This window comes from Suricata suricatta, chromosome 4 (genome assembly GCF_006229205.1).
Source record: "Suricata suricatta isolate VVHF042 chromosome 4, meerkat_22Aug2017_6uvM2_HiC, whole genome shotgun sequence".
Lineage (NCBI taxonomy): Eukaryota > Metazoa > Chordata > Mammalia > Carnivora > Herpestidae > Suricata > Suricata suricatta.
Genome location: NC_043703.1, coordinates 101,774,995 through 101,787,881, shown reverse-complemented (window position 1 = coordinate 101,787,881; position 12,887 = coordinate 101,774,995). Strand labels below are relative to the sequence as shown.

Here is a 12,887-nt window from a genome sequence, read left to right as displayed (position 1 = left end):
ACTTATCCAAAAAAGATGCTTCAGTTGCTCAGTGTTATCCATCTGCCAACTGAGGGCACTTAACATGTTATTATAACATAATATCTTTCTCTTGAGATAAAATTTTATATAAAAATTAGAGAATGAATGCAGAGAAAATTGAAGAGTTCCTTCTTGCCCTTCCCTTCCTTTACAGCCATAGGGACACAGCTGCATCGAAAAATTTGGGAAAGATGGCAGGGCTATCCTCTATGCTGATCTGATTCAAACTACACTTGCCATTTTAATAAGGCCAGAGGCCGAAACAGTTTTCCGTTTGAAAAGTAGAGCAATGTGTCGCTGTTGGTGTATGTGCCGACACCAACACCACAGGACTGAAGTCACTCTCTCATTTATTTCTAAGATGCTTTTCAGATAGCTAGCATCTGGCTCGTGCCCCAGTAACCCCATGGTTAGCATGCTGTGCATGTTAAACAGCATCCAAATGCTGTTGCAGAAAGCAAGATGGTGGTCAGTTGATAAATCAGTACCCAGCAGATGCAGGACGGAGCCCCTTATCTGGGTGTGCCTTCCCGTGTAAATTCCTTTCAGTTGTTCACTTAGTTATTCCAACCAAGACAGGAAATGCCAAATGCATTGTACTGGCCACCAGCACAGTGGAGTGATAAATCATTCCAAAACCAGAACCTCTTAGTCAAGTTGTGAAATTTGTGGCAAGAGCAGGACTGAAGCTCGCTACCTATTTTATGGTTCAGAGAGGTTTCATTAAGGCTACCTGTTAGGAATCACGGATATTTTGAAGGACAGTATTTCATACCTTGGAAGTGATAAAACTTGAAGGAACTGTTTCAATGTTTAGGGTGATTTTTATTGCCTGCATCAGTTTCTTCTCTTAGATAATATTTATATGGTGTGTTAATTTTACTTATGGCACTTATTTATTGGAAAGCTCATTGATAAAGAAAAATGATAAATTTCAGCTAAATCGTCTTTGAAGTTATTGCAGAATCTGAAGTAAAAGAAAAATAGCTTTGTGAATAAGACCATCTATTTTCTAATACTCTATGGAAGAGCATTAACTAGACTTTGAAGGTCTAACTTCTATCTAATGGAGGATAGAGTAGGTTTTTTACTTCAAAATCTTCTTTCAAGTTGCACAATGTACCTCAACTGCATAAAGAAAGAAAAATATGATTCCTTATTTTGGCCAACTATTAAATCCCTATATTTGAAGCCATGCATACTACAAACACTGCACATACCCACAACACTATTTTACACAAACGGATATACATGCACATCAGACTTCAACTTCGATGCAGATTGATATGAATCACATTAATCAAGACAAAATGATAAAACTCGAGATCCGATCATTAAGTACTCAAACCCGTTTAGTTTAAAAACAAGTACACTTCAAAAATTAAAAGAGTTACACCATAAGAAGGTCAAAAAACAAAGTATCTATGATTAAAACAAAACTGTGAGGATTACCAGACTATAGCGAACGAGCCACAACACAACTGAAGTTCTGGATAAACAGTTTTACACAGTTGGTTACCTTAAGAGAATGTACCACAGGTTCAGGCTGCTGAGAAGGTGTGGTATGTCCACTGAAGCTAGGTGGAGAGGTGGGTGGACTGTTACTCCCATCAGCCCCTGATGACAACCTAAAAGAACCCTTAGTAGAAAATCAACAACTTTGTTATTAAAACAAAAGTCGTTTAGAACTGCATTGATGTCATTCAGTATTCAATGTCACTGCCAAATGAGAATTAGCTGCTTTGTTCCTTTTTTTCTAGCCTGTCCTAAGATGCTATCAACCTGTTAATTGGAATACACTTGCTGCTTGACCAGCAAGAACACTTAGGCGAGAGCCATCTTGATGCATGTCCAGATGTCATTTCTGATTTGCCAAAGAGAGGAATGCCCCCTAAGGAATGCCCATTAAGAACATTTCAAGAATGATTCTTGAAACTTAAAGGTACTCAAGAGTAGGGTATTTGCCAGTTACTCGGCAGCTGAGTTAAACATGCTCACTCAGCAAGGCAAATGCCATATTCCATATGTCCCAGAAAATACACATCACATTCTGGCATTGGAGAAATGGTGTGTCTTATAAAACCCTTCTTTGAGGTAAAGACCTACAGTGGAACATTTTCCAAAGAGATTCAACCAAATTCGATTTAAGGAAAAACTATTTTTTTTTTGTTTTTTAAAAAATGAAAGATGAGATGGGTCACAAGTTACATATTTGTCCTTTAGTGACTCTTTGACTTAGTTGTTGAAAACCCAGAATTTGGCCATAATTAATTTGGCTTTTGAGGGTTGTAGTCACCCATACAGTAACTGGGAAAAAGTAAAACTTCAGTTATATCCCCTCCTAGAAAATAGCAGCCAAATGAGAATTCTCCAAGCCTGTTTTTAGGGTGATCATTACACCCAAAGAGCCTGAGAGATTTTAATTTCTGTCCATCAACAAATCTGATTTTGTTCATGCCTAGATTAATAACTGCTCCATTTAACTCAATCCTAGGACTCTGATGCCCTGAGAAGGAGCCACTAGATGGACCTCCTGTGTGGATTCACAAGTGCAGGAAACAATGGGGGTCAGGGACATTTATTCTCCAGGACCCACAGGAGAGTTTCTGTGTTGTGTGTTTTAGAGAAGGGAGGGCGAATCTGAGAGCAGCGGCAGTGACAAGTATGGGTTCAATGCAAGCCATACCATTGGTAGAGAAACTGACCATCCGCATCGATTTTTACAAAGATTATAATCTGTGCAATTTGGAGTACCCTCCCCCTTGCCTGGTCACATCCGTTCTAACTGTTCTTGACGGCCATCCTTGCTACCTCACAAGCCAACTGAAGCCATGTCATTTTCCTTGCTCAAAGAGTTCTGCAGTTAAATCAGGTCCTGCACCCCACCCTTACTAATCAGTGGGGAGAGGAAGCTGTGGAATATGAGAAGGACAGACTTACCCAGTCTGTCCTCCATTGCTACTAATGATTACATTAATAGCAGGTGATGACACAGGAAAGCCGATTATAATAGCCCCAAGCACTTCTGGGGGATAAAATGGGTATGTTTTCCTGTCTTTGTAGTTCAGATCAAATCAGACATTAGAGTAGCTCAAACAAACAATAGAAGGGACCTTGGCAGAAATTGAAGGGTGGTTAAGGGGCATATCATTCCCCCCCAACTTCACCACCAAATTTTGGACACCCTCATCCTTTGTAGAGATGAAAGGTTTCCAAAATAAGGGAATAATAAGGGAAGCCATTCTTCTCTGAAGGTCATCTGCTATTCTCTTTCCCCACTGCTACCACCATTATGAACGGTTTTGAAAAGGCTTCTGAGGTTCTGCAGAGTTCGCTTCAAACTTCTCATTTAGGACCCCCTACTGCAGTGCAGTTTTCTGACTGGTAATCTAACTGGGCAGACAATAATCCCTCCCTCTTGGGCTTCCCTCCTTGCAATTCATCCTTTTAAACCTTTTGCTGCCCAGCCCTTCTTGTTTCAAATGTTACCTTCCCAGACCTGGCAAAATGGTAGGCATAACAATCCTAGCATGCTTTTGCTTGGGCAAGGGGCCTCTATCTTTCAGGGTATTTTGGTTTAAGAATTTCTAAGATCAAGGATCAGTAGCTTCCCTAAACCAAATCCTCTGGGCAGTTTAGTGCTGTTGAAACTTAAAGCAAGTCCTGTTCTACCTTTAAACACTCTTATTTCAATAATAATAATAGTAATAATAATAATAATAATAACTAACATAGAAACTGCACAGTGAGAAAAACTCAGATTAAAGTTCTCCTTCAAATGTGCTTGGTAAACCAAGGACTCGTAATTACCAGAAAGGTCAAGGTTCATATTTTATGTGGTTTTTGTAAAGTCACAAGTTAAGCAAATGCCTGGTAAAGTTGTCCACCAAAAGCTGCTCAATAGTTTTCTAGATTATAACAGAACAAGCACTTCATTCTATCTTGTCTCATTTAGTTGCTATAAAATAAAAGGTTATATATCTATATATACAGACAGTAGAATCTGCTTAGTAGAATCAGACCAATATTTGGAGAGTTATTTAGGTTCAGTCAATATATACTATTAGTTGACTAGTACATTTTCATGAAAATGTTTTTTAAAATGTGCCGAGTGAAATACTAGACAACAAATTATTTTAAACAGTCCCTTGAAATTTATTACAGTAACATGAAGCCTGTTCATTTAAATTGTAACCTGACTGGCTCAGGAGATAGGGAATTTAAAGAAAAGAAGACCTTAATAAAATTGGAAACATGACTCCCAGTTTCAGGGTCACTTGATCACACATGATCAAGTGTGATCCACATGATCACACAGTGCACACACCACCTCTTGGGTGAGCGATCAGTTTTCAGAGGCAAAGAACAATTTTCTGGGCTAGTCTGCAGACAGTTCATTTTCATGGCCCCAGACCTTTTAAACTCCTTTTTATGAAAGGTGCAGGGTAATTTTGATCTTCTCCAATTCTTGGGGTTACTCAACTTTCAACCCCAACATGTTTGGGGTGGAGGTCTGGGTGGGGCACAGAAACCACTGACAGCGGGCGTTTAGGAAATGAAAGGTTCTACTCCCAGCTTCCCCCCCAGACTCAGACACACATCACAACTTTCTCCGGGTGTACAGACTTGTTCTCTTCCCCCAGGGTAACTGCCTCTCGCACCAAAAGCCATCTGTACGCACAAGCAGGCCACGGCTGGCTCATCTTCACTCACCGGGAGAGTGGGCAGGCATCGTCCTAGTCCTCGGCACCCTTGCCACCACTGCAAGACCCGCCGGGCTCTGGGCCCCCAGCCTTTCTCCATATTTGAGCTGTTTCTAGTTGGAGGTTGCCTTCTATTCTGGGTGGCCTTATATTTGGAACAATATAGTACAATCACTCAGAAAAATACTGTTTCCCAGGTCTCAAGCAAGCAGATAGAACAAGAAGCTTCATGAAATGAACCACAATGACCACAATGGCAAGCTGTAACATGCACCTTGAACTAGGGGGGAAAATGAAAATAAATTGTCTATTAGAACTAATACTGATTTTTACAAAAATTTAGAACTAATTCTGAAGCTGTGAAAAAGCAGATGATATTGCCAAAGTTCTAGGAAAAAAAAAACTGAAGCGATGTAGACAACTGTGTTTTATTGGCTTTACTTGCAAGAAATACAGAATTAACTGTAAGTCTTCCAAGTATTTGAAATTCTGTAACCTCAGAACTTAACAAATTATTTGAAATGTAATAGGGAGCACTATGCTCTTTTGTTGAGACACAAGGTAGGTGGATATATTCAATAATTCTTCAAAAAAACTGACACTATGTCAAATTCTCAGCAAAATTTCTGCACATTGAAGAGGACGTAGTGAGTTAAGAGGTCATCACTGCAAACTATTTTACACAGTACATATACATCATTATCAAAATTTCTATTAATCAGTTAATCTCCAAATTTCTATACTGGTTAGAGCTAGAGATAGAAGATAAATAAAATTTTCCTCTAATCTCAGCTTTTCTATGGCTAAACCGCATAATTCTATTAAAATCATCAGAAGCAAAATGAACTTACTTGAACATAATTTCCTATCGCTGACAACTTTCACTAAGACCTTTATCTAAGCATGTGTGTGTTAAAAACAAACAAACAAAAAAAGGTGTCTTATTCCTTAACTATAGAGAGGCACCTAGGTAGTGTCAGTTGAATGACCAACTCTTTGCTTCAGCTCAGGTCATGAGCTCACAATTTCATGGGTTCAAGCCCCCACTGTGCTATGTGCTGGCAGCAGAGGGCCTGCTTGGGATTCTCTCTCTCTCTCCCTCTCCGCCCCTCCCCACTCACACTGTCTTTGTCTCTTTCAAATAAATTTAAAAATTAAAAATATATAAAGTTCAAGGGTATCTGGGTGGCTCAATTGATTAAGCATCCAACTCTTAATTTAGGCTCAGGTCATGATCTCGCAGTTTGTGAGTTTGAGCCCCACATCGGGCCCTAAACTGACAGTGCAGAGCCTGCTTGGGATTCTCTCTCCCCCTCTCTACCTCTTCTCTGCCCCTTCTCTCTCTCAAAAATAAATAAACTTAAAAAATAAAATATAGAAAATTCACAAAAATAGTCCCAAAATTCCGGTGTCTGAATGTTCAATTTTACGAAGCTGAAAAATATTTTTCAGCCATAATTTTTCAGGTCACTGATGTCTTCTTCTAAAAGTGTGTACTATATTGTAAACAGCACTGGTCTGTCACTCTTCTTAAATATTTGGAATGTGAACAATAAAGAAAACGTGCCATGGTCTTAAGAGAAAAAGAGGAGTGGTACTCACAAATCTTTCTTCCGAATCTATGGAATCAGTACCAATTACCTATTAAATAAGCCAACTACACATGTTCCTCACATATAACCCAGGAAATTATACATTTGGACTGTGACAATCATTTCATTGTAACAACACAGATTTGAACATGGCTCTTTCAGTAATCATGTGTCAGTGTCTACTTCCTTTCCATCACCAAAAGAATTCTATCCAATAATTTAGAATCTGTTTTATGGCTGAAAATCCACCTCTCACCCCAATCTGGAGAGTTCTACTTCTGAGATGGTCATCAAAAAGTACCAGAACTTTTTTTACGAACAAGTCCTATTTTCCACATTTGGTTCCCTTCATGACTTCTGCATCTCTCAGATCTTAGGTTTTTTGATACAATGACTAAGACATAGAGTTCTAGTTTCATTCTTCCTTACTGAGTAGTGAGATTTAATCTCTATGCTTCTCCATTGTAATAAGCTTATTATCTCTAACCACGTAGAAGCCTGCTGGAAAGAGTAGCTCTTTCACTACAGTATTTTCCTATTTTTGAAAAGTAGATACAAGGCGAAATAGCTTCATCTTGTAAAGAGTTTCTTTAAAACAAATTAAATATAGACTGCATAGTATTAATAATCTCAGAGGGAGCAACATACATGGACCCCATTTTTGTGTAAGTATAACCTATTTGATGGTATAACCCTTTTAAAGGGAAAGATACTCTGAGAATCAAGATTATTAACTTTCTACTGTTGTTGGAAGCTTTTTCATAAACATTTCCAGGTTATGGAAAAATGTCTTCTGGACTGGCCATCATTCTGGCCTTCAAGTAAATTGAATGGTATTTGTGTACTAATGAAGGCTTGGCTCTTTGCTAGCTCTACAATGGTCAGTCATGTGATTTTCTGAAGACTGCTGCATAAAACATAGTAAGTGAGCCTTCAGTACTTCTGCAGACAGAGTTGTTTCTGGCAACTTCAGAGCTTCAAGTGGGGGAGCCCAGACTCTGGCCATCAACTGGGACAACAGTTCCAAACCTTAAAAAGTCACTTTCTATTTTCTGACAAGTTCTATCTTGCCTAGCATTGTTTGCTGTGGTTTTCCAAAATTCCAAATTTATAAACAATGCCTGGATGACCCTACTATTCCAGTAGAAGTCTGTGTACTCGGCGGACACTTATATGCAGGTACATAGGGTAACCCATAAACTAATTTAGGTATCACAATAGCCCACTCTAAATGCTAATAGCAAAGTAATGCTCTGTATCAAGACTGTGTGGGAGGTAAATTACAGATTACTTTCTATGTGGTAAGTACTCATTACAGAAATCATGAATTCTAATGCTGTAAGGCAACTCCTAGATCAAGAAACAGAACTATCCATTATTATCACTGAAGAAGATAAAGTATTGGTACTGTTATGCCTTTTATCACATGATATCTGGACGATGTTTTTCCAAGAAAATTGAGATTTAGGATATTTTTCTAGTATTGTCCTTAAAATAGCAGACTTCTTGAGAATTAAGGGGGGTAAAAGAAGCCACTCAAATTTTTAAAAAATTCATCTAAATAATAAGAAAATGTATTACTTAGGGCTTCATTGAGTAAAATTATTATAATTAATAATATGAGTTTTAAGAGAGCCAGCAAGATGAACCTAGTGTGATTATGTGGTCTTCTTGCTATTTTACGGTTATATTTTATGTACCCTTATTTTACTGAACACTCTGGAAGTTTCCATTCTTCTGCTTTACAAAAGTACGTATAAAAGTCTTCAACACACAGAATGTAATGTTTTTATATTTTATCATACAAAATGCAGGTTTCCTACGTAGATATAAATCAGATGCAATGCGTTTGTAACAAACTTTGGAGCCCAACCCTCTTATCTATTATAGGAAGCCAACTATGGAAAGCTAAAGATCGATCGGCTAAAGTGGTTTCCTGTTAGGTAAAGATGTTCAATTTTTAATAAGTTCTGAAGCTAGGTCAAACTATCACATAGTGCATCATACCTCATCAGAATTCACACCTGGTTTGAGAGGAAGGATGGATTTTCTTCATTATGGGACAAGGGCACTGATCCGCTTAATCTCATCAGGAAAATAATTTGCTCAGTGAGACCAGTCTGTATTCTGATATACTCCAATACTGCACTAGTACGCAAACAGAAGCTTACCAGAAACTGCAGGGATTACCTTGGCAAACCTTTCCAAAAAATTCCTGTGAATGAGTTTCGAAAAGCTAAGAGACCCTCTGCTTTGCTCTAATAACATGATATTCAGTTGACTATATTGAAAGGAAAGCACAGGTTTAAAATTTAAATTAACTAAAGTAAGGGGTCTATTCAATATTGATTTAAATATTAAATAATTTTCTGGCTTTTTAGATACACATTTACTCACTTAACTAATTTACTAAGCACCCACCAAAGGTAATATAGCCCATGCTATGCCACATTGGTATCCAATCCAGTAACTTTTTTGTTTAAAGAGCAGCAAAGTAAATTCAAATCATTGACTCTGGGGTCACACTGCCTGGGCTCAGATTCTTGATTGGACAGTTGGCAGTTGCCTGACCTCCCTGAGCCTCAGTTTCCTCATGTGTAAAGTGTGGGTAATAATGGTACAAGGGTCCCTCCTCTATGAGGCTACTTACATGAAAAGAGCTCTTAAAACAATGCCTGGCCCACATTAAGTGCTCTGCAAATATTTGCTGTCATAATGAATGTGTTTGCTTATCGACACATTTTATTATTTATTTGTCAATCGACTTTCACATATTTATTACTGAGAGCAGTAATTCTCAACCTGTGGTAAGTTGGCCATCCAGCAGAGGCATATGGCAAAAATGCAGACATTTTTAGTTGTTAAGACTGGATGATTTCATTTTTGATGTTTATTTTTGAGAGAGAGAGAGAGACAGACAGACAGACAGACAAAGAGAGATGATGTGAGCAGAAGGGCAGAGAGAGAGGGAGACACAGAATCCGAAGCAGGCTCTGGGCCCTGAGCTGTCAGCACAGAGCCTGATGCAGGGCTCGAATTCAAGAACTGGAAGATCACAATCTGAGCTGAAGTTGGCCTCTTACCTGACTTAGCCACCCAGGCTCCCCTAAACTGGGTGATTTCTATGGGTACTTATAAGTAATGGCCAAAGATGCTGTTTAAACACCTGACAATGCACAAGACAGTCCCCACAACAAAGAATTATCCAGTCCCAAAGTCAAAAGTGCTGAAACTGAGAAACTGATTTAGAGAAAAACTGTGTTGGAAAACCGTGAAGCAAAATTTCTGGTGACAGCTCCGTAGCATAGGAGGACAAGCCGCCCATGTGATTTGGATGGAACTTGTGATGACTATAAAGGAAACGCTCTCAGCTTCAGTCCTCAAGTGGCCTAAGTATAAAGCCATCCATATCTCCACCCCAAGTAGGAAACTGCTCTTTTTAACAAAGGGAAAAGAATTAAAAATACCCCAAACATCCTACTGTTAACAACGCTAGCAGAAACAAAACACACATGGGTGGCACAGGCAGTGGTCCAAAGAACAAAGATCTGCCTGAGTGGAGACGGGGGAGGATGGTACAAGCACCTTAAAAATCAAGACACCGATCCCACAGAGAATAAAATTGGCAGAAGGTGCTTTGTGGAAATTATGAAAGAAGATAAAGCTTTCCCAGCAATACAACAGGAAAAGATGCTGCCATCAATTTTAAGCAGTCATACCAGGAAAGAATACAATTGCCAGAAAACAGAAATGAAAGCCTTCGCACATGAAGCATCCCAGTGCAGAAAGAGAGCACCGTGTGACGTGCAGAGGGAAATCAGAAACCCAGACCTGAATGGTGACCATTTCTTGTTCACACATGGCTAAGGGTTGTGCTCTGTTTACATGTTTGTCTCCTCAGTAGGTAGCCTTCTGAGGGTATGTCTGAGTCCTAACAGTACTCAGTTACTAAGTTCCTATGACCTGCTATGACTTTCCTAAATGCTGTCATTTATAAGATTATTAAGACTCGCTAAGATGAGCTCTGATTACATGTTAATACCTATTAAGACACTAACTATTGGCCTGGTGCTATTCTCAATAATTTACGCTTCATAATTTTGTTGTTTGTTTGATTGGGGTCCTAGAGATCTCCTCGGTTCTGTGTACCTGCTGATTAGCTCCTGGGCTGCACGGAAATCCTGGAGATGATCAGGTTGTCTGGAATGGCCCAGGGTCTTGGAGGGGGCTGTGAATATTAATAACAGATACAGATGAACTGGTATTTACCAGCTGAACACCAGCTCTGTGCTCATTTGACTTTCTCCATTTGAGGTACGTAACTGTGGCCCCAACAGTTCCATAAAGTCCGCATCTAGAATAATACCCAAAGATTTTGAAACTTGGGATTTTATCAAAGTCTCCTAATGAAATTGTGGAGAATTACTGACAATTCACTTTGCGACACTATGGGGGTCATGCTATAAATGAAATACAGGAAGGCTCCAGATAACCACAGTTAAGAGAACAGTTTATCTCCTGTTCTTTCTTCTTTGAGTTTGGATTCCATGATAATTTTCTGGATCTCATGTTTTTCTTTTCCTATTCCAGTGATCCAGGATGTCACTCTCTTGATTCCAGTTCATATTCATTCATATTCATATCCTCTCTCCATCTCTCATACTGGAATAGGTACCTTAAAAAGTTGCATTTCATTCCCGGCTCCACTGATGAACAAATAATGAGCCTGTGAACTTTACTTTCATTTTTTAACAGATGAGTTTAATTACTCTGACCACTCACCTTCAGGTGAGCTGGTGAGACTTGTTCATAGCTCAATGTTAAGCCCTATCACATTTTACAGTAATATTTCATATATCTTGGAACTCCTTAAAGTTTTTGTACTTTGTAATCATGATAATTAGCATCCTATCTGCACATAGTAGTTGCTCAATAAACTTAGTGTAATAGAATGGTTACATCTATGTGTGACTGTGGCTTTTCCTTTATCACAAAAATAGTTGTATAAATGCTTTACTTGTTGACTATACAGTTGGTAATTAGAAGATAATCAACTACTTGTCAAGTAACTGAAGCACACTTTGTAGAGTGCTAGCCTGGCCTGAAAGAAGTGAAACTCCATTTCTTTAACGGTCTATATTTTGGCAAGTTTACACCAGTTGAACTTCACCTAAATTCCTATCGTTTTCTTCCCCTCCTTACCTGGTTACTCATATTTGAGCAAGATAAATTTATCCTGAAAGAATTAAATTACTTCTATTTCTAAAGCTACAGTAAGTAAAGCTCAAATATGTTAAAACAGTAACTGAAAAGATCACTAGGAATAGTTAGTAGACCAAAAGTAGAAAAAGACTATTACCAGGGCATCCAAAGTATATGCTAATTCTCATCAAAATCATTGCATAATGAGAAACATCAAGTGGTGAAAACAAGGTATCATCAAAAGAGATGCTCTTCTCAACTTCATTAAGTGTGGGCCAGTCTGGGAGCATCCAGGTGTTCCCAGCTAGGAAACCCAGAAGGTAATAATTATTCACTCATTCTTCATTTCTGTGCAAAATAACGGCTAAGATTGAGGTCTGTGGAGTCACAGACGATGTGACAAAGAACTTCAAGTCAAAGAATCTGAAATTTTTGACACTTGCCCGATTCGGGGAAATAGAAGTGGTGCAGAAGGATGGGAGGGACAGAGCGGCAAGACCTGAGGCTGACACGAAAGAAGGTTCGTGGAGACCCTTTTACACCATACGGAAGATTTAAAATTTATTCTGTACGGAGACATGAGCTGTGAGAAGACCTGGCTTGTGTTTTACAGATCCTTCTAGTAATGATGTGGAGGATGGTCGGGATGGGAGGAAAGTAGCTGGGGTGAAGCCCCAGAGAAGTTCAAGTGAAAATGGAGCCACGATTACTCACTGCTCACCAGACAACAGCAGAAGGAATGGAAAGGAGAATATTGATAGACTAAAAGTCAGGACCCTAAGAGCCTTAGTGTTGATTTGAATGTAGGCAGTAAGGCTGAAGGAGGAATCCAGGATGGTGCCCAGCCTCCTGGCTGGGCACCAGCTAACTGGTCCTGCCATTCATCAGGCCAGAAAAGGCCTGTGGAAGTAACGGAATCTAACTACTTCATCAGATTTGAAAATCAAGATCAAAGAGGCAATTAACAATATAAAGCCCCAAAACATCTTTCTCACAGGTACTCCCACACTGTTTTTCTTCTGACATGTAAGAGTTTGTGAAATATTTAACTTGTAAAGGATTTTAGCTTCTTGGGATGAAAATATCCCATCCCAATAATTTAACATTCTTGGGAGAAAAACTAAGGAATTTTTAAATACCTGTACTCCAGGTGAAACTTGCAGATACATAAATATAGTTCCTCCCTCCCCCCCAAGTGAAAGTAATTACAGAGGTTAACAGGATGCCTTTTCACCAGAATGAGAGAGGGCAAACCCCAGGACGAAAAGGACTATCTTGAAAGGGCTAAGACGGCAAACACCCTGCATCTCTGTAGCCAGAATGACAGCAGACAAAGAACAATGAAGGCCAGGTTTAAAAAAAATTAGCT

The 12,887-nt window shown here is 39.0% G+C and overlaps 1 protein-coding gene across 6 annotated transcripts in view; it reads right to left on the bottom strand.

The window, feature by feature from the left end:
• CCDC85A (coiled-coil domain containing 85A) overlaps positions 1–12,887 on the bottom strand; it is a 195,019-nt gene that overhangs the window by 7,439 nt on the left and 174,693 nt on the right. For 2 of the 6 annotated variants that reach the window (XM_029937398.1, XM_029937399.1), the window contains exons 4-5: positions 4,735–4,869; positions 1,541–1,660 (exon numbers count right to left, since the gene is read on the bottom strand). The exons of 2 other annotated variants lie outside the window; for them this stretch is intronic. In XM_029937398.1, the coding sequence (XP_029793258.1) occupies positions 1,541–1,660; positions 4,735–4,869 (255 nt within the window). The remainder of the gene's footprint in view (positions 1–1,540; positions 1,661–4,734; positions 4,870–12,887) is intronic. 2 more of the 6 variants (XM_029937400.1, XM_029937401.1) reach the window with 1 other exon arrangement.